The sequence below is a fragment of the Chlorocebus sabaeus genome, chromosome 1 (assembly GCF_047675955.1).
Source record: "Chlorocebus sabaeus isolate Y175 chromosome 1, mChlSab1.0.hap1, whole genome shotgun sequence".
Classification (NCBI taxonomy): Eukaryota; Metazoa; Chordata; class Mammalia; order Primates; family Cercopithecidae; genus Chlorocebus; species Chlorocebus sabaeus.
This window is the reverse complement of record NC_132904.1, coordinates 6,408,042-6,429,997: the sequence shown is the minus strand read 5'-3', so window position 1 is coordinate 6,429,997 and position 21,956 is coordinate 6,408,042. Positions and strand designations below refer to the sequence as shown.

Here is a 21,956-nt window from a genome sequence, read left to right as displayed (position 1 = left end):
TGCAGACCAAAACCGGCAACTCAAAAGGGCTCAAGTAAGAAGACAAAACCAACTCCTCCACTCTGACAACCACCTGCCTACCCTTTGACCCAAATCTCTGCCATTTCTCGGGAGGCCCTGAGGAGGGAGAAGTGGTGCTGCTATAACTGAAGGGTCACCTGAGGTGAAGGCATCTGAACCTGATGAGAGGAATGGACAACAGTGTGTACCGGCAGGCAAGGGTAGAACGTCTGAGATGTCCACTGGCAGCAGCCGCCACCAGCCTTCAGCAATTCTTCACTGCGTCCTGCTCTGTACCCGCTGCTGTAGTTGCAGTGGGACAGCAGGAAGCAGCAAAAGCCTGTTTTGAGTTCAGCGTCTCGTGTGAGCAAAAATCATATAATACTGAAAATTTACAGCCATAGAAAGTGCAAAGGGCCCAGGGGCAGTGGCTCATGCCTGTAATACCAACACTTTGGGAGGCCGAGGTGGGCAGATCACTGGAGGTGACGGGTTTGAGACCAGCCTGGCCAACATGGCGAAACCCCGTCTCTACTAAAAATACAAAAATTAGCTGGGTGTGGTGGCACATGCCTGTAGTCCCCAGCTACTCAGAAGGCCGAGGCACAAGAATCATGCCTCACCACCTTGGAGGTGGAGGTTACAGTGAGCCAAGATGGCACCACTACACTCCAGCCTGGGCAACAGAGCGAAGGAACTCTGTCTCAAAAAAAGAAAAGAAAGAAAGAAAGTGAGTGCAAAGGGCTGGGCGCGGTGGCTCAAACCTGTAATCTCAGCACTTTGGGAGGCCAAGGGAGGCAGGCAGATTTCTTGAGCTCAGGAGGTCAAGACCAGCCTGGGCAATATGGCAAAACCCCATCTCTAGGAGAAATACAAAAAATTAGCCAGGCGTGGGGGCATGCACCTGTAGTCCCAGCTACTCGGGAAGCTAGGCAGGAGGATCGTTTGAGCCTAGGAGAAGGCTTCACTGAGCTGCAGTTGCGCCACTGCACTCTAGCCTGAATGACAAAGTGAAACTCTATCTCAAGAAAGAAAAAAAAAAAAATGCAAAGAAGTCCCTGGTGTTGTGAGAGCATGAAATGAAAGCCCCAACCTTGTCTGGAAAGCCAGGAGGGGCCCTGTGCAAGAAGCCCCAGCTGATCCTCATTATGAGAAGAGCTAGGGGGTGGGAAACAGGTGAAGGCCTGGAGCCAGCCAACAGAAAAGGCATCTGCAAAGGCCCAGGGCAGGGAAAAAACCACAGGGTTTAGGACAACCTGGCTGGAGGGAATGAAGGGTGGGGGAAGCAGGTTGTGAGCTGAGGCTGGAAAGGTCAGCAGGGGTCAGACTATTGAGCACATGGGAGGCAAAGGCCCCCTTAACCTGGCCAGAGGTGCAGAGCGAACGTGGAAGGATCTTAAGCAAGGGGTGGACACGAGCGGGTCGGCAATTCAAAAAGATGACTATGGCAACGATAAAGGGAATAGTTTGTGGGATACAAGAGAAGAAGGCAGATGTAAGGTGCAATTCAAAGGCAATATCAACATCATGGTTAGGATGCCAGGGTAAGTGACAGCAGGATCTCGGAGGTAACGCCTTGCTTTCTGGCCTGGGAACTAACTGGCTGAGCAACCAAGAAAAAGAGATCACCAGAAAGGACTAGATTTTGATTGTGCTGTGGGGGGATGTGAAGAGCCCAAGCATGCAGTGTAGGACATGGCGAGTTTGAGGGGCGTGTGAGATATCCGGGAGAGACTGCTAGCCAATGGCATTAGTTCCAAGTCGAGGTCAGGGCTGGAGGAAAAATGCAGTGGCCCTTTGGCCTATAGATCAGGTGACTGAGGGAGAGAGGACAACATGAGAAGAGGGTCTATGGTCAAACCATGGGGCGCCCCAGCATGTAGACAGCCAGATCTGTACTGTGTCTCTGTGTCATGGCTACCCTCAGGAAAGGAAACATTTCAAAAGGGCGGGGGTCATGTCAAATGCTACTGAGAAGTCAAAATAAAATGAGAACTGAAAAGTACTTTGGATTTAGCATCACGGAGGTCCTTGTGATCCAACATTTTCAGCTACCAGGATGTCCAAAGGTCTCTGTACAAAGGGCTTGGAATGGTTGACAACAGAATGTCAATCACTTCCCACCCAAGGACTTCCCAGTCACTGTCACTCCAGAGAGCACAAGTTCTAGATCTTCTAGCAGGGCCCCCAGAGCAGGACACATGCAAAACAAGCTGCTGAAACATGTGGAAAAAATATCATCACTTTCATTCCTTTTTTAGCTCAACTGTTTTAATGTCTATTTCCTGATTTTTTTTTTTTTTTTTTGCATTGAGGGGACAGTGTCTTGCTCTGTCACCCAGGCTGGAGTGCAGTGGCACAATCTGGGTTTACTGCAACATCCGCCTCCCAGGTTCAAGCAATTCTCCTGCCTCAGCCTTCCAAGTAGCTGGAATTACAGGTGCCCACCATCATGCCCAGCTAATTTTTCTGTTTTTAGTAGAGACGGGGTTTCACCTTGTTGGCCAGGCTGGTCTTGAACTCCTGACCTCATGATCCACCTGCCTCAGACTCCCAAAATGCTGGGATTACAGGCGTGAGCCACCACACTCAGCCTATTTCTTGGCTATTTTAATAATCAATATACAATTGGTAAAAGTGATGTAGCGATGTGTGCATGTATCTACATCTTAGATCCACGTATGTTGGGCATGTGTGCACATGCACCCTTCTCTGTGAGCCTGCACATAACGGCAGAGATGCTCAAAAGGTGCTTACACTGGGGCATGCAGACCAACACCCCAGACCCCTGCTTCTGAGGCTCCATCCATCAGTGCTCTCGGCCTCAAGCCATCTGCACATGTGAGTTTCAGAGAGTGGGGTCACATTCTCTAAGTCTAGGAAGAAGCTTTTCCAACTTGGGTATCATGCATAGGAAAAAACACTGCTGCTTGCCCAGGGAAAAAGGGTGGTCACCAAAACCACTGGGCCGTGGGTACGACCAAGAGGGGGTGAGAAAGGCATCACAGCAGCGGCAGCCAAGGCCTCCACATTGGGTACCATACACGAATGCTCCCCTGCTGCCATCTGCCAGCATCCCAATGCTGTTTCGATTGCCATAAAGACACCAAACTTCCACAGTCTACACTCTCAGGAGGAAAGAGGAATACCTACTGCTCACTCAGTCTCTGCAAAGTGGCTTCCAATAGATATACCAAGAGCCCCTCCTGGCAGAAAGATAGATCAGGATTTTCCAAGGGTAGGTAAGAGACACTGCCAAGCCCTGGAGTAGCAAAGGGTGGCTAACACCAGTTCACATCTCAAACAGATGCAGACTCAATTACTTACTTGAAATTCATTTTCTTTCTGAGCTTGTTCGGATCCCTCTTTATTACAGGATCCCTATGAATGAGAAAAAGGAAACACTTCCAGTGAGATGGGGAACACTGAACAAACACTAACTTTGCAACCACCAGAACAGTCAGGGTTTACAAAACATCACAGGTCTTTAAGGAAGATTTCTCAGCCCACCGATGTGACGGGCAGCATCTAATGCACCAGCAGCCTCCAGCACTAGTACCAACGCCTTAGAAAGTGCTTCATTGCTTTATGAGAAAAGGGATGTGCCGGTGAGACCCGATAGCTGCACGTCTCACAGCCGCCCCATGTACCTTTCACAATTTCATTGTTAGAGGAAAGTCAATAGAGTGCACTCTTCCAATCAGGCCTTCTAAAGACAAGCGGTCAGGCTGAGTCTCTCACCAATTTAGCTACGTGGTTCTCTCAAGTCAACCTGCAAGAACAGGGAGTGTAAACATGCCTGTGGACAGCTGTGGTCAGCACAGAACTCGGACAGAGAAGAAAGCGCTGTGCAGGCAGGAAAACTGGCACAAAATCTGTGCAGACATGCCCTGCCGACTCGCCACTTTCCCAGAGTAACCCCTCTAGTTCAGTCGGTCACCAGCTCAAGCTGAACTGTTCCTCCACCATAAAGAGGACTGTGTGAATTTAATAAAGTCTCTAAAATTATTTCACATATTAATACATTAAGAAATACTTTTACATCACTTTCCTCAATGAAATTGCAAATTTATGGTAACCAGGATTCTAGCAATAACAACACACTAGATCATTAACTACCATAAACAACCCTTGGGCTACATTCTTCATGGCACAGATCATATATTTTAAGAGCAACCCCCCACCCCAAATGCTTTAAAATCCTTCGTACTATCTTTAATAAGGGAATGGGGAAAAGTAAAGTCAGAAACTTGTGTCATGACAAACTTTTATACTCAAACACTGCCTCTAAAAATGTTACTTGTTACAATTAAACTAAGTCTGCTTAAGCCAGACCCAAAAGGAATCCCATAAAGGAAACCGCTTTAAAAAAACTTAATGTAACAGATTCTTGAACATCCCATGAAAAACATACCTTTCCATTCCACAGCTTTATCAAAAATACCTGTACCAAGGGTGGAAAGTGTGGACAGGAAAAAAAATGCCACGTTAAGCAACACCAGCTACTCTAGCACCAATCAAAAACCTAGTGATTTAAAGCAACCACTCATCCATCACACACCGAAATAACATTCCAGACATTTTAATGCATGTTTTGTATAAACAGTACATGTTCTATCTTACTCAATACAAAAGTAAACAAAAGAAGTACCCATGTTCATAAATCTATTTGCAAAAGACTCTTAATATTTGCACTGATACATATTCAATACTATATTTAGCATACAGTTAAGTATACTTGGTACAAAGTACAGAAAGTACAAATGGGGATTTATGATATTTTCATTTGTGTAATCTGCAGTTCTCTAATGAAAAAATGTTACAGGTTAAATCCCGTTACAATGAAAGTTATAAAAATCAAAATACTACAAAAATGCTTTCAGATCTTTGCAGATGATTTGATGTGCGATGTGGTAAGCACTGGAAAGCTTCACTTCACCCTAATTCCAAATACTCTCGTGACTGCACTGTTACCTTAGACTCTGCTTTGGTGGTCGCCCCTTCCAAGCAGTCTGTAAATTCCTAATGAACAGGGACTGCATCTTTTATTGATGTTAGTCTTCTCCCAGAGCACCAAACAAATCTTGATGCCCACTACACTTTTTAGGCTGCATGAATAAATGAACGCTCCAGAGCGGTACAGCACGAGGCAGGTGAGCCCAAGGAGCTGCCTAGTGCCATGCAGCCAACCAGCAACAGCAAATTCCCATCCAGGATCTTGGTAACAAGGAAGCTAGCCGTGGGGTTAATTAGAAATGCCCCTTCAGAAGTCCTTGTGCTTTTTTCCCCAAAGAAACTTAAGAATAAAAAAGTTCTATGATATATTACATATTAATACTTTGCAGTATAAGCTTTAAGACAAATAAGAAAGTTTGATACTCTTCTGAAATTGCTGTAACGGGATTTGACCTGTACACAATTCTAAATGACTATGGTTATTCCTATGCTGTTGTTACTCTAACTGTATCTTCTTAGGGAGATACAGTTAATGGGTTATTTAGCCATCAGAAGTCCCTTTCCCTTATCTAATGGTGCTCTCAAAAGCAAGTTACTTCATCCAAAGTTAAAAACTGGCTGAGTCCCCAAGGCCTTGCCTTTCTTTAAACATACTGGCACTATAAGTGGTAGTAAATTCCATGATAATCTCCCCTGCCCACTCCCCCTCAGTCCACCTCCAGATGAATTCATTACTTATACCAAAAGAGCACCATTATGAAGGCAAGATGGACTTCTGCAATATCCAGCCCTCTGTTCTGTTTCCTCAGTACAGAATGTTCAGTCTCCCTAAGTCCTGTAAATAAGAAGTGTAAGACCAGGAAATCTCAAACCAAGTGGATATTCATGGAAAGGTAAGAAAAGAACTTTTTCGTCCAGGAAGACAGGAAATTAAATACATTTTGGGGCCAGGCGCGGTGGCCCACGCCTGTAACCCCAGCACTTTGGGAGGCTGAGGCAGGTGGATCATCTCAGGTCAGGAGCTTGAGATCAGCCTGACCAACATGGTAAAACTCCAACTCTACTAAAAATACAAAAAAATTAGCCGGGCATAGTGGCATGTGCCTGTAATCCCAGTTACTCAGGAGGCTGAGGCAGGAGAATCGCTTGAACCCCGGAGGAAGAGGTTGCAGTGAGCTGAGATCATGCCACGGCACTCCAGCCTAGGTGACAAGAGCAAAACTCTGACTCCAAAAAAAAAAATATATATATATATATATGTATATATATAAGTATATATATAAGCATCTGTGGGATTTTACTTCAGTGACATAAATTCATTTGAAGCAGATATTAAAATACATTGTATATTTAGTATGACATCAAACTTTTCTCTAACAAGTTAATAAAAATTATCTTCTATAAGTTATAAAACAAAACTAAGCTTTTCACATTTATTAGAAATTTGAACACTGGTTATTTAATATTAAGTAATTATTAAATTTTTTTATTGTGAACATTACTGTGGTCATTTAAAAAAAATCATCTTGTATAGATACAGACTGAAACATTTACAGAATAATATAACACCTGGAATTTGCTTGAAAATAACCCTGGGGGAGTAAATGAGGGAAAAGATGGAAGAAGATTGGCTGGTGAGGGGAAGATGCAGAATGGACACTAGGGTTCATTATACTCTTCTACTTTAGGGTATATCAGAAATTCCCCATAATAAAAACTTTTAAAAAATAAACATTGAAATTTCAAGACCTAAGAAATCAGAATGTCTCAATTATGCCTAAGACACCCAACTCCATAAATATACTGAAAACCACTGAATTCTACACTTAAAAGGCACATAATAATAAAAAATATATTGCCACTGGCTTCCTCCCACCTTTCTTTCCTTCCTATTTTGGGCTTAGTTTTCAAGAGAATCTTAAGTTAGAGTCATATATTCATTAGCCTGTGATGTAGGAAATAAAAGAGGCTACAGTGACGGCATTAATAAAGGAGGCGTAATTACTATTTTAAAGTTAGCTTTTAAGAGGTGAAACTTTAAAAAAAAATTTGGAGACTGGGTCTCGCTCTGTCTCTCAGGCTGGAGTGCAGTGGCAGGAATAGGGCTCACTGCAGTCTCAACTTCCCCAGGTCGAGCAATCCTCCTATCTTAGCCTCCTAAGTAGCAGGACCACAGGCATGTGTCACCTTTTTTTTTTTTTTTCTTGTAGAGGTGGGATCTCACTGTGTTACTCAGGCTGCTCTTGAATTCCTGAGTTCAAGTGATCCTCCTGCCACAGTCTCCCAAAGGGCTGAGATTACAGGCATGAGCTGCCATGACCAGCCTGAAAAAGATTTTTTGATTGGCCAAGAACTTTTAAATTTAAAAACGAAATTCCTGAAAGTCTAAATTATATTAGCTAGGGAGTAAAATAAAAAATAGAGGACCTTCATTTTTACTTTAAATACTTCTATACTTTAAAAAGTGCTTAAAAGCTTGTATTATTTTTATAATAAATACATTTGGTGCAAGGTTTCAAATGTTTACTTTTCTAACAAAATTGCATTTTAAGGCTTTGGGTTTTGTTTTGTTTTTTGTTTTTGATACAGCGTCTCATTCTGTCACCTAGGCTAGAGTGTAGTGGTGCGATCTCAGCTCACTGCAACCTCCACCTCCTGGGTTCAAGTGATTCTCCCACCTCAGCCTCCTGAGTAGTTGGGATTACAGGTGTGCGCCACCACGCCCGGCTATTTAGGCTTTGTATTTTATATGAGACTATGAAAAGCAGTAAATGTTCATATTATAGAGCACGGGTTTTCAAAATGTTCTACTTCATGCTTTAAAAATAAAATGGGCCAGGCACGGTGGCTCATGCCTGTAATCCCAACAGTTTGGGAGGCCGAGGCGGGCAGATCACGAGGTCAAGAGATAGAGACCATCCTTGCCAATATGGTGAAACCCCCTCTCTACTAAAAATACAAAAATTAGCTGGGTGTGGTGATGTGCGCCTGTAGTCTCAGCTACTCGGGAAGCTGAGGCAGGAGAATCGCTTAAACCCAGGAGGCTGAGGTTGCAGTGAGCCAAGATCACACCACTGTACTCCAGCCTGGCAACAAAGCGAGACTCCGTCTCATAAAATAAAATTTAAAAAAATCAATAAGTAGTAAGACAACTCCAGGACCAAGAAGGAAGAGACATCCCTTTATTGTATTTTGTGTTATATGATTTTAGGATTCAAAAACCTACTTTAAGTTACCTAATGTTCCACAATACAGCAGGTGTATTTCTTTTAACCTATTTAAGCCATCAGACAGAATAAACTTACTTGGCCAGTACTTAATGAAAGACTTCTCTAATACTGAGGGAAGTAGGTTTATGACTAAATGAATAAAGCCCCACTGGGAGATGAAACAAACCAGCACCTCATTTTTCTCTAGAGTCTGTGCATAGTAAGAATTGGTGAAAGTGGCATAAAGAAAGTGTCATTAAGTCACATATAGCTATCATTTAAATGTCATTTAAAACATCTTTAACATCTGAAACATTTATCTTCAAAGTGTCTTTAAAGGTCCACTACTACATGAGCTGCTTGTGAGACAGATTTTAAAAAGTGATGAATCAGCTACAAAGAACACCATGTCATCAATAGCAAAATAAATTGGAAATGCTATTTAAGAAACCAAATCATTATTGATTATGGATAATATAATATGAGCCAGGCACAGTGGCTCACGTCTGTAATCTTAGCACTTTGGGAGGCTGAGGGGGGAGCAGATCATTTGAGGTCATGAGTTCAAAACTATCCTGGCCAACATGGTGAAATCTCTTCTCTACTAAAAATACAAAAAGATTAGCCGGGCCTGGTGGCAGGCGCCTGTAATCTCAGCTATTTGGAAGGCTGAGGCGGGAGAATGGCTTGAACCTGGAAGGCGGAGATTGCAGTGAGCCAAGATCGCCCCACTGCACTCCAGCCTGGGCAAGAGAGTGAGACTTCATCTCACACACGCACAAAAAAATCGTAATACAGAATAGAAACAGGTACTGTTAAATATAATGGTGGCTGCTGAACTAAAATGATATACAAATAAGTACAGGTTTTTTGTAGAAAAAATTTGTGCCATCCATTTTTTAATAGAAAAAAAGAAAAATACGTACAAAAAAAGAAAACTAAGAAACATGGATAACATTCTCTTCTTCCTACCACTCCTTCCTCACCAAAAAATAACTAAATGGATCATTCACCTTACTGTCTCTTTTAAAGGCTTTACATAAAACAGTAAATTGACTGTGACCTTTTAAAAATGTTTTGAGACCTATAAACAAATAAGTAAGAATAATCCTTTCTGGGCGCGGTGGCTCATGCCTGTAATCCCAGCACTTTGGGAGGCCAAGGTGGAAGGATCACCTGAGGTTGGGAATTTGAGACCAGCCTGACCAACATGGTGAAACTCTGTTTCTACGTAGAATACAAAAATTAGTCAGGTGTGGTGGCGCATGCCTCTAATCCCAGCTACTCAGGGGACTGAGGCACAAGAATCGCTTGAACCTGAGAGGCAGAGGTTGCAGCAAGCTAAGACCATGCCATTGCACTCCAGCTTGGGCGACAGAGTGAAGCTGTCTCAAAAAAAAAAAAAAAAAAAAAAAAAAAATTCCTACTCAAAAAAAAAAAAAAAACCTAGACTTAGTTTCTAGGATATCTAAATTTTGGTCTGGGAAAATAATCCATCTTTCTACTAATCTGGTATTATCTTCCTGAGCTGAGTACTGAACAACTCTCAGGCCATCATATTCACTCTGAGAACAGGAGCATGTGGTGCATCATTCGGATTCAATTCAGTAGCTGTGATGCCCATTTGGTCTTGGAGTGGCATGCTTCTTTACTGGGTAGCCTGTGGCTTCAGAGACCCTTAATACCCACCCTGGTCATCTCACCACACTCAACCCTCTAAGAGAGAAATGATTTTTAATACGGGGTGGCATCTGTTATAATCCCTGGCCTGCCGAGTCCCTGTTGATGATGCAGCTATGTTCCATCTCAGGAGAGGTGGGGCAGGAAAAAGCCTGAGAACCATGACTCTATAGAATGTGTTCAATTCTACAGAATTGAAAGAGTTATGCAACTCTTTCAATTAACATTTTGCAGTATGGTTTCTTTGCAATATGTTTTCCTCTCAGAGTTATCATGAACACTAACCTTATTTCTTCCTGATTTCTATGAAAAAAATGAAATCATCCTGTATTTATTGCTTTTATGGCTTCTTACAGCACTTTCTTGAACTCCTGACCTCAGGTGATCCGCTCGCCTCAGCCTCCCGAAGTGCTGGGATTACAGGCATGAGCCACCACGCCCGGCAACTTATAGCACTTTCTGAAAACATTTTACAGAACACATTAAAATGTGAGATCTCATGCAATGATTTAAAGTATAGCTTATGTTATTATCTAAAGAGCACATATGAATTACAAGAATTTAAACAGATAAGTGATTTCTAACATTTTATGGTAGTCTCTAGAGTGTCTTCAATTATCCCAAGGACCAATCTAAAACAACTTCATCTTTTTGGACACTAATAATTTCAAAATTGGATGACTTGATGAACATCCCTAGGAAACTAGAACTTCTAAAACATTTTAAGCAACATAAGCCAATAGAAAGACAGGTGAGTGGAAACCCAGGTTTTAAAAAGGCCCATTTCGGCCAGACGCGGTGGCTCATGCCTGTAATCCCAGCACTTTGGGAGGCCGAGGCGGGTGGATCGCGAGGTCAGGAGATCAAGACCATTCTGGCTAACACGGTAAAACCCTGTCTCTACTAAAAATACAAAAAATTAGCCGGGTGTGGTGGTGGGCGTCTGTAGTCCCAGCTACTCAGGAGGCTCAGGTAGGAGAATGGCGTGAACTCAAGAGGTGGAGGTTGCCATGAGCTGAGATCGCGCCACTGCACTCCAGCCTGGGCAACAGAGCGAGACTCCATTTCCAAAAAAATAAAATAAAAAAAAAGAGGCCCATTTCAGGACTTTCTCAAAATGTATGTCTGATCCAGGGCAACCTGCTGATCCAATACTCCTCAGACTTCCAAGACTAAATAAAATACTTCCCTCTAAGTATCCCAAGGGTTGACTTGTAAGCAACACCTTTACAGGAAGTGCGCTTCACTACATCAAATCAGCACTGCAGAGCTCCCTAAGGTCTCAGGTACCCAGTGTATGAAAGCACACTGACTGGTAAGGACAAAGAAGAAGGTTTGTTTCTAATTCTGACCAAAATATCAAAATATATATGGTGTTTCCTTAATGCTGGAAGTGGTATGAAGGAAGAACTTGATTACTTCAATTAAGTTATCAAGTTGAGGCCCATAAACTTCTAAAAGTCCTAAATGTTTGTCATTTTCTACTGAGGAAACAGAAGAAAGGAATCTGATTTGCTTTGGACAAAAAAAAAAGTGATATATTTATTACACAACATTCTGAAATCTTAATCACTGTACCTCTTTAAGCACAGCACAAACTGTAGCTGGTGCTACTTAACAAGCATTACAACTTTCTTTTTTAAAAGCAATTCTTGAATCCAAGAACTAAAAGAAAGAAATTAAAGCTGTAGAGAATGCTCCAACTTCAGAGGTCTCATACTATACCGTGAATCGTGTCTGTCACCTGGAAACCAGAGTGCTCCAGGCACGATCGCATGGACAAGCCTGCAGCAGAGAACACATGCACATACAGCTAAAGTGGTACATTACCCCCAACGCCCTTCACTCCACCCAACATAAAGACATTCCTTCCCAAAGAGGGGTGGGCTGCGGTCAAACCATCGTTCCATGGACCAGAAATCCGCATTGGCTTCATGCTATAAATCCCAAACATTTAATACCAGCAAGACAAAGACATTTTGAATATGTAAAAATTAGACATAGTAGTCTGTGGTTTATTTGGTTATCAAAAGAAGGCACCAAAGCAGGTATGGAAGGACTATTGGTAGTAATTTGGCAACTATCTTGGGAGAGTATCAGCTAAAGAAATGTTAGGTTAGCCCAAATGGGAACACACAACACGAGAAAAATGTTTCACTTCTGAGAGGGAAGTTTTGACTGCCTTAGGAATAAAGAATTAAACCATACTCAAAAGTATAATGGAATTTTTTTTAAAGCAGCATGAACAGAACAACTTAAATTCCTAATGATCATAATGCAGTAAGGAAAAAAGTGACAATTCACAGAATTCAGTTACCAGGGACATAATTCCTTCAAAGAGTACCAGCAATACTGGTCTTTGCATGGTGTGACCTTAGTAACATAAAGAAATACTTTTTAGCAGCTGATTTCTCAGTAGCCAGTAGTTTAATATTAACTATTTATGAGTTATCCATATTTTATTGTGGTTTAATTTTTAATTAAACTGGGGCTAAGAGAAAACAGGGAGGAAGACATTTGTTTTCTAGATTCAAAAAGGACGGTGTCTCAAATTTTACTCTTTTGAGTTGCTAATACATATCTGCGTTGTGCCTTGATGCCTTTATTATGGTTAGTACTCAAACAAGCACTAATATTAGCCTTCTATTACTCAAAAAACAAACAAAAACAATTTTCCAGACAACATTCAAGAGAGATCTTTGATGTGTATTATAAACATTCATGCCTGTGAGACCGCTCATAACGGTGAGGCCAAATCTCTCCATTCATGCACAGAAGGAAGTGGCTTAACACAGAGTCACTGTTCTGACAGAGGAAGGGACAAAGCAATCCTCTGAGACTTCCGCCAACTGGCACAGGTTACATTGAAGGAACAATACGTACTGACATTTGTGTCTTCCACAATTCATGATAAATAAGCAAACTGGTTATTTGTAATCAGCCAAACTTGCTTCTCTGAAAAGGCTGCTACTGGACGTTGCAGAGCTCATGTTCCTTCCCAGTATCAGAAAGGAAAAAAATCAAGTTACATTTATAGCTAATTTTACACATTTACGCTCTCTTCTAGCAATTCTATCTCTTTCCACAATGCAAACGCTGACCTATTCCCAAAACTTCTATTAAATTATCCTCCTTTAGCTCAGGGTAGTTTCACAGTTGAGTTTGGTTTTCATAATCTATGCAGCTAATGAAAATAACCTCATTTCCATTAAAATTAAAGATAGTCTATGTAAAACAGACACTAAATTATATTGACATGCATTAGATCAGACCAATATTTTTATGTTTAATAATTTCCTACAAATAATATTCTATAGCTGTGTGTGTCTTATCTTGTTCATATTTTCAAAAGGACCCATTCTTGACCTTGACAAACACAGGAATTTTCATAAGCACCCTAAAACTAACACAAATCCTAAACAAAAACTCCAGGATACAGTCAGGAAGTCTGCTTCTGTCTCATCTTAGATAGAAATAGAGGCTAGAAGAGACAGATGTTTGTGGGACAGAAGCTGTGGGGCCAAACCCAATCAAAGCTTTACCTTGGCTTTTTGGCACTTAACCCTTAGAGAACTGTACCAAAGAGCAGTCATTTCAGTGTCACTATGGAAATAAAGGAGATTAGACATCTTACAATGCCAAGATGAAGAAAAATGAGAAAGTTGAGAATCATCTAGTTATTTTAAACCAAGTCACCTGTAAATCATTTGCAGATCAAAGAACGTGTAAAATGTTACCACCTCTGATTCTCACAGAAGTAAAATGTTCAAAAGCTTAAAACAAGGAAGGGAAATAGAAAGAAAGGACATACTAAACTAAATCTGTCATATAATTAAGCAAAAATGCAAAATACTCTGAGGAAACACATAGGCCTATTATTTGTGCAGTAGTCTTCAATTAACATTTTTCCAAGGAGTGAATTCTAGCCCACCTTAAAGGATGCTATAGCTGCATTTGTAAAGTTGGCTTGGGAGATACCAGTTATATTTGTATAAATACACACACATGTATAAGATGTGTGTATGCTTTCCTATGAGGTAGAGCAAAAAGAAGGAAAGCAGAAGATTTGAGTCATACTATATTTAATTCTCTCTTTAACCCTTAATTTTATGAAAGTAATGTGATTTATTATTTGGGGCTCTGTATTTGCTCAGTCACATCTCTCAATTAATGCAAATCTTGACAATCTATCATAAATTCTGGCTTTTTTTTTTTTTTTTTTTGCTGTGATAGGAACAAAACCCTCACTGTAGACCATAAATATCTCCTTCCATTGTAGGCCAGATTCATTCTAAAGAGTTGGCTATACATCAGCAATTTCATCACACCTAGACCACAGCAAAAATAAATAATATAAACTTTAAAGCTGTTGAAAATATTTGGAAAGGAATTTAAAATCCCTGGCACAGTGTGTGGCAGCTCAGCTCCTAAAGCACACAGCAGCTGTTGCCTGGCTCGCATCTTAGAAGCTTCTAAGCCTGCTCTTTACTTTCCTTCTTTTGCACCTTAGCCATCTTTTGGAGTTCTTGATTTTGGTTCCCCTCCTCATGTTGTCACAGTACTCCCAATGACCAGCACTCTCCAATGGCCATTAATATCTGAAACTCTTAACTGGCAACAAGTATGCCTGCTAAACTCTGCAGAGCTAGGAAACCAAATATATTGAACTCTGTGACTCCAGGCTTCATGGTTTACTAAGTTTAAACTACAACCAAAAAAGTGTGCTTGAACTAAGGACTTGAACAACTGAATAATTCCATTGAAAATACAGATTCCCACCTACAAAGCAAAGAAATAGTTTTTTTCCAACAAAAATGAGTTTGTTGTCTATGTCAACTGTCAGATTGTCAGAGGTATGCTTATTATCCATGTAGAAAACTACTAATTTCCCTTCCGGTTTTTTTTGTTTTTGTTTTTTGAGACGGGTCTCTCTCTGCCCCCCAGGCTGCAGTGCAGTGGCATGATCTTGGCTCACTGCAACCTCCACCTCCTGGACTTAAGGGATCTTCCCACCTCAGCCTCCAAAGTTTCTGGGGAACCACAGGCACATGCCAGCACGCCCAGCTAATTTTTTATAGAGACAGGGTTTTGCCATGTTGCCCAGGCTGGTTTCAAACTCCTGGACTCAAGTAATCCACCTGCCTTGGCCTCCCAAAGTGTTGGGATTACAGGAGTGAGCCACCATGCCCAGCCCTAATTTCCCTTTCTATCCAAGGTGCTTTCAAGTATGGTTTCCACCTTACATCAGTAGATATAGCTTCAGGAATGGAAACTCATTTAACATTTGCCTAATAAAAACATAATTGAGAAGCTAAACGTGGGGTACCTCCCCCCAAATTGGAATTATATGTAAAACATACTCTATTCTATTAGTTTGGTAAGAGTCAATTACATTTTAAGTGGCTTAAATAATTCTTTTTATTTTTCTTAGTTACTTAATAGTCTTTTTTCTTCGAAATAAATTAGGACATAGAATTCTGTTCAAACAAATTTTATTTCCATACATTTCTACTGTATTTAACTACTGTCAGGTACTACTTCCACAATGCTAAAATTTCAAAATGGAAAAAAGACTAACAATAAATAATAATAAAGATAATGAATCTTTATTAGAGGAAGGCTAATTGCCAAGTTGTAGGCTATGCTGCAGCTGGCTTTTACTAAGTGACTCATATAATAAACCAGAACATTCTCGAGCTGGGCTGTCCAACACAGTGGCCACGAGCTACATGTCACTATTTTAATTTAAATTAACTAAAATTAAAAACAATTTAAAATTCAGTTCAACAGTCACACTTGCCACATTCCACATATTCATTACTGACATGTGGCTGGTGACGAGTGTATCAGACAGCACAGATGCAGAATACTCCATTACTCCCATCACTGTAGCACTGCTCTAGAGCAGAGGATTAAACTCCTAGGTTAGTCTAGCCCGCAGAGGAGCACCTTGTAACACATTTAAAATGCTTCTTATTTAAGTTAGAAATGAAAGCCTCATAAATCAGATTTAAACAATAGTTTTATATCACATGTAATTTCAGCAGCTATTTATTATTTAAAAAGTGTTGTATAAATGTAAAACACACAAAACAGCAGAAATGGGACTTAACTGTTGCAGAATCTAAACAGTCCTCAAAGAAAAAATGACTATCAAGACATACCAGGCCAAGTGCAGTGACTCATGCCTGTAATCCTAGCATTTTGAGAGGACTAGACGGGCACATCACTTAAGCCCAGTAGTTTGAGACTATCCTGGGAAACATGGTGAAACCCTGTCTCTACAAAAAATACAAACATTATCTGGGCGTGGTGGCTCACTCCTGTAGTCCCAGCTACTCAGGCGGCTGAGCTGGGAGGGTCACCTGAGCCCAGAAGGTCGAGGCTACAGTCAGCCATGGTTGTGCCACTACATTACAGCCTGGGTGGCAAAGTGAGACTCTGTCTCAAAACAAAAAAAGGCACATCAGTAAAAGTGCCAAAATAACAATGAAAGATTTTTAAAACTATACTCTGAAACTGCAACTTGATTAAATTTAAAACCCAAGCTGCATGGTGAACACAAGAATCTTTTCTGCTTGTGTATTAACAGCAAGGGGTCTGTGTTTTCAGTTAGCATCAATTGTGGTCCTAGCTGGATGCCAGCTATCTGCACCTAGTGACAAAGTGACCACACATATCCTCAACAAGCGTACACATGTGTGGAATAGTTATGTACCTTCAAACATACTAACTTGTTCCCCACATTTTTAGATCTTAACCATTTCCACAGCTTGACAGAGTCAAGGAAAAGCTATCCAATAAAAGGGTTTCTTCACATTATGACAATTTTTTTTAAGAATTAACACCTAGACTGCCAATTTGAACTTTAATATTGCCAAACATATAATCAAATATCATATGGATATGACCTGCTTTTTAGATTGAGCTGAAATAGGCCGGTCTTCTAAAAAATTTAGCTTGAAAACTACTCTATTTCATTAAGATAAAATGGGCCCTTCCAAAGAAGATTAAAATGGATATCAGGGCCAGGCGTAGTGGCTCACGCCTGTAATCCCAGCACTTTGGGAGGCCGAGGCAGGTGGGTCACAAGGTCAGGAAATCGAGCCCACCCTGGCTAACATGGTGAAATCCTGTCTCTACTAAAAATACAAAAATGAGCCGGGCGTGGTGGTGGGCGCCTATAGTCCCAGCTACTTGCAAGACTGAGGCAGGGGAACGGCATGAACCCACGAGGCGGAGCTTTCAGTGAGCCAAGATTGTACCACTGTACTCCAGCCTGGGCGACAGCAAGACTCCATTTCAAAAAAAAAAAAAAAAAAAAGGCTGGGCACGGTGGCTCACGCTTGTAATCCCAGCACTTTGCGAGGCCAAGGCAGGTAGATTACGAGGTCAGGAGATCAAGACCATCCTGGCTAACATGGTGAAACCCCGTCTCTACTAAAATTATAAAGAATGAGCCGGGCGTGGTGGCGCACACCTGTAATACTAGCTACTCAGGAGGCTGAGGCAAGAGAATGGCGTGAACCTGGGAGGCGGAGCTTGCAGTGAGCCGAGATCGCGCCATTGCACTCCAGCCTGGGCGACAGAGCGAGACTCCGCCTCAAAAAAAAAAAAAAAACACACAGATATCAAAATCCTACCACAGGCCAGGCGTGGTGGCTCACGCCTGTAATCCCAGCACTTTTGAGAGGCTGAGGCGGACAGATTACCTGAGGTCAGGAGTTTGAGACCAGCCTGGCCACCACTATGGTGAAACCCTATCTCTACTAAAAATACAAAAATAGCCGGGCATGGTGGTGTGCCTATAATCCCAGCTACTCAGAAAACTGAGGCAGGAGAATTGCTTGAACCCAGGAGGCAGAGGTTGCAGTGAGCCGAGATCGCACCACTGCATTCCAGTCTGAGCAACACAGCCAGACTCCATCTCAGGAAAAAAATAAAAAAATAAAAATCCTGCCACAGAAATACATCAACCTGGCCGGGCGCAGCGGCTCATGCCTGTAATCCCCGCACTTTGGGAGGCCACGGCAGGTAGATCACTTGAGGTCAGGAGTTCGAGACCAGCCTGACCAACATGGTTAAACCCCGTCTCTACAAGAAAAATACAAAACTAGCCAGGCATGGTGGCATACATAACGCCAGTTACTTGGGAAGCTTAGGCAGGAGAATCGGTTGAACCCGGGAGGCAGAAGTTGCAGTGAGCTGAGATCGCCCCATTGCACTCCAGCCTGGGCAACAAGAGTGAAACTCTGTTTCAAAAACAAAAACAAAAAAAAACATCAACCTAACATTTCTATTGTGGTCAAAGAAATAGTAAATTCATGACATTAATAATATTAATGATAAACCCAGACAAGTTGGGATACCCTGTAACTGAATAATTCAATAGATACTTTAATTAAGAATTAGATTATTTAAGTAATATAAAACTTTAGAAAGATTATGACTATAACAAACAATTCAAAGTTTTAAAGAAATCTCAGAGAAATAGTTATTAAATTCAGCTTCATTGAGATCATACTTTGTTAACTGGGACTATCCTCTAAAATCTTTTGGATAATTTATAAAAACAATACCTTCTCCACATTAGAACTTTACAATCTAAATTTGAGCTGAAAATTTTAATCAATATGTAGAACCAAGAATCATCAAGCACTATTTAAGATTTAACCAACGTTGTACCTTCTCTGGATGTGAAACTGGGAATACCTGTACTAGTTTACTAATAAATAATAACTAAAAAAGAACAGGAATTAACTCAGAATGCAAACCAAGTTGTGCAGCCCAATTACAGTAAAAGCAATATACTTAAATATCTTTAGTAACACCATTGAAGTATTTAAAATCTCTTTCCAAGGTATCTCAGGAAAGAAGATTTAAAATGTTAACAGGATCCCCCCCTCCCAAAGTAGCCTATCAACTCACCATCTGCAAAATCGCTCCATAAAGTCGCAGGAGCACTTTCCGAGGCTCATCGCCAAGGGTGGCTGTGGTATCAGGTAGGGAGCACTGGAAGAGCATGTTGCTAAGGCCGCCTCTGTCAGAAATAAGAGGATAGTAAGTATCTGTATTGCAGGTGAGCTAAATCACTCTTCTTGGATAAATATGGATGAAAAGTCAGGGTTACACAATAACTGTTCTCATCTTATCTCGATTTATTCTCTCAATTTAACTCCATGAGTCACATTAAAAACAGACAAATTCTCTGTTTAATTTCTAGAGTAGAGGTGGGGAAGCGTTTTTGAAATCGCCTGTGTGGGCTGGGCGCGGTGGCTTACGTCTGTAATCCCAGCACTTTAGGAGGCCAAGGCGGGTGGATCACAAGGTCAAGAAATCTAGACCATCCTGGCTAACACGGTGAAACCCCATCTCTACTAAAAATACAAAAAAATTAGCCAGGCATGGTGGCGGGCACCTGTAGTCCCAGCTACTTGGGAGGCTGAGGCAGGAGAATGGCATGAACCGGAGAGGCGGAGCTTTCAGTAAGCCGAGATCACGCCACTGCACTCCAGCCTGGGCGACAGAGCGAGACTTGCCTATGTGTACCTCCACATGCTGTTCCCCTTTAGAGAAGAAAGAAGAAATGCCCTCAGTCCTGGGAAGGGGAAAGCCATCCCAGATGCATCCCTGAAAACTCATATTCTTCTAGAATCCAAAAATCTCCATTTTATTTCTATAATTAGCAGGTTAAAATCTTGAGGCAATATTTAAACCTTCTTCTCTAGGGCTTTCCATTTGATATGTATTAATAGTTCCAAGATCTTCTATGCTAGTGTTACTAAGGATCTGTCAACTGATTTTGACTAGGAGCTTGTTCAAAAAACTTCCAACATTAACTGGTTACCAGGGCCTTCAGATGAAACAGGAGACCTCCATACTCTAATCACACACCAAGTAGGTAGCTAAGCAAGGAATCAAATTCAGGCATATGGCTCCAGAGTCCTTGCTTATAACTAACCATGAAGAGTTGTCAGAGAGATAGGAGGCAAAGCTGGAGAGCACCACGTGCCACATTAAAGATGTCACAGGAGGCCTGGTGCGGTGGCTCACGCCTGTAATCCCAGCACTTTGGGAGGCCAAGGTAGGTGGATCACCTGAGGTCACCTGGCCAACATGGTGAAACCCTGTCTCTACTAAAAATACAAATCAGACGGGATGGTGGCACACACCTTGTAATACCAGCTACTTGGGAGGCTGAGGCAGAAAAATCGCTTGAACCCAGGAGGCAGAGATTGTAGTAAGCCATTATTGCACCACTGTACTCCAGCCTAGGCGACAGAGTGAGACTCCCATCTCAAAAAAAAGGAGAGGAGGCCAGGCGCGGTGGCTCACGCCTATAATCCCAGCACTTTGGGAGGTCGAGGCGGGCGGAGGTCAGGAGATCAAGACCATCCTGGCAAACACTGTGAAACCCCGTCTCTACTAAAAATACAAAAAAATTAGCTGGGCGTGATGGTGGGCGCCTGTAGTCCCAGCTACTTGGGAGGCTGAGGCAGGAGAACGGCGTGAACCCGGGAGGCGACGGAGCTTGCGATGAGCGGAGATCGCGCCACTGCACTCCAGCCTGGGAGACAGAGCGAGACTCTGTCTCAAAAAAAAAAAAAAAAAAAAAGAGAGGAGACGAGAGGGGAGGGGAGGGGAGAGGAGAGAGGAAAAAAGAAAAATGTCATAGAAGCTGCGAAATCACCTTCCATCAGGACTACTCTCTATAAACCTCTATGACACAAAAGTCTCCGTGTCCTATCACTGCTATAACAAATTACTACAAACTTAGTGGCTTAAAACTTTAAAACTGAAAACAGATTCTGATCAAGCTCATGAATTTTTAAAAATAAGGGTAACTAGGTGGAAATGGGGAGTCTGTTAAGTTTAATGGGTACAGAGTTTCAGTTTGGGAAGATGACAACATTCTGGTGATGGTAACACAACAATGTGAATGTACTTAATACCACTGAACTATAAATTTTAAATTTGTTAAAATGGTATTTTTACTGCTGCTTATTTTACCATAATTTTACTTAATTTTATTTATTTATTTATTTATTTATTTATTTATTTATTTCAGAGAGGGTCTTGTTCTGTCATCCAGGATAGAGTACAGTGGCACAATCTCGGCTCACTGCAACCTCCACCACCCAGGTTCAAGCGATTCTCCTGCCTCAGCCTCCCAAGTAGCTGGGATTACAGGCTCATGCCACCATGCTCAGCTAATTTTTATATTTTTGGTAGAAACGGAGTTTTGCCATGTTGGTCAGGCTGCTCTGGAACTCCTGACCTCAAGTGATCCACCCATCTCGGCCTCCCCAAGTGCTGGGATTACAGGCACACCATGCCTGGCCTTATTTTACCACAGTTTTAATAAAAAAGGATGAAGTACTGATATATACTACAACATGAAACTTAAAAACATTATGCTAAGTGAAAGAAGACGGTCACAAAAGACCACATGTTACATGATTCCATTCATATGAACTGTCCAGAACACGGAAATCTATAAAGTCCATTAGTGGCTGCCAGGAGCTGGGGTAGGAGGGGGTACTTAAGGGTAGGGGATGATAACTAAAGGTTTCTTTTTGAAAGATGAAAATGTTCTAAAACTGACGGTGGTAACAGCTACAAGAATCTGTGACTACACTAAAAGCCATTGGACTGTACAATTTAAATGGGTGAACTGTATGGTATGTGAACTATATCTCATTTTTTTCTTACCAATTAAAAAATTTGAATGTGCTTCTAACACAAACAATTTTTCCCAGATTTAAGTAAGACATATTTAAGAAGTTTTTTCAAAGGTTACTTAAAATGAAGAACCATCATGAGTCTCTAGGAACAAGACAGCAAGAGTCAGGATCTATTTTCCCAGAAGGTTGTCTACCTTAGTTAAAAAGAACAAAAATAAAAGGGAAACCAAAGTTCTTGTTTTTCCCAAAGTAAGCTGTGAAACAGGCCAACAATGTGTAGATCAAAGGAACCAAAAGCAGCCTTAACCTTTCTGCTAAACTTGGGGTGGTGCCTCAACTGCATGTCTTATCAGAATACCCCTGCCGTGTCTGGTCACAGCCAACATGGGTTTCTGGCTACCAAGCAACAGAACAGGCATTAAAACAG

At 41.6% G+C, this 21,956-nt stretch overlaps 1 protein-coding gene across 4 annotated transcripts in view; it reads right to left on the bottom strand.

Annotated features, from left to right (window-relative positions):
- The window catches only part of CHKA (choline kinase alpha), a 71,017-nt gene that overhangs the window by 28,227 nt on the left and 20,834 nt on the right, over window positions 1-21,956 (bottom strand). For 2 of the 4 annotated variants that reach the window (XM_007962412.3, XM_007962275.3), the window contains exons 2-3: window positions 18,774-18,885; window positions 3,328-3,381 (exon numbers count right to left, since the gene is read on the bottom strand). In XM_007962412.3, coding sequence (XP_007960603.2) covers window positions 3,328-3,381; window positions 18,774-18,885 — 166 coding nt within the window. Of the gene's footprint in view, window positions 1-3,327; window positions 3,382-4,414; window positions 4,445-18,773; window positions 18,886-21,956 lie in introns of all 4 variants that reach the window. The other 2 variants (XM_037998938.2, XM_007962362.3) reach the window with 2 other exon arrangements.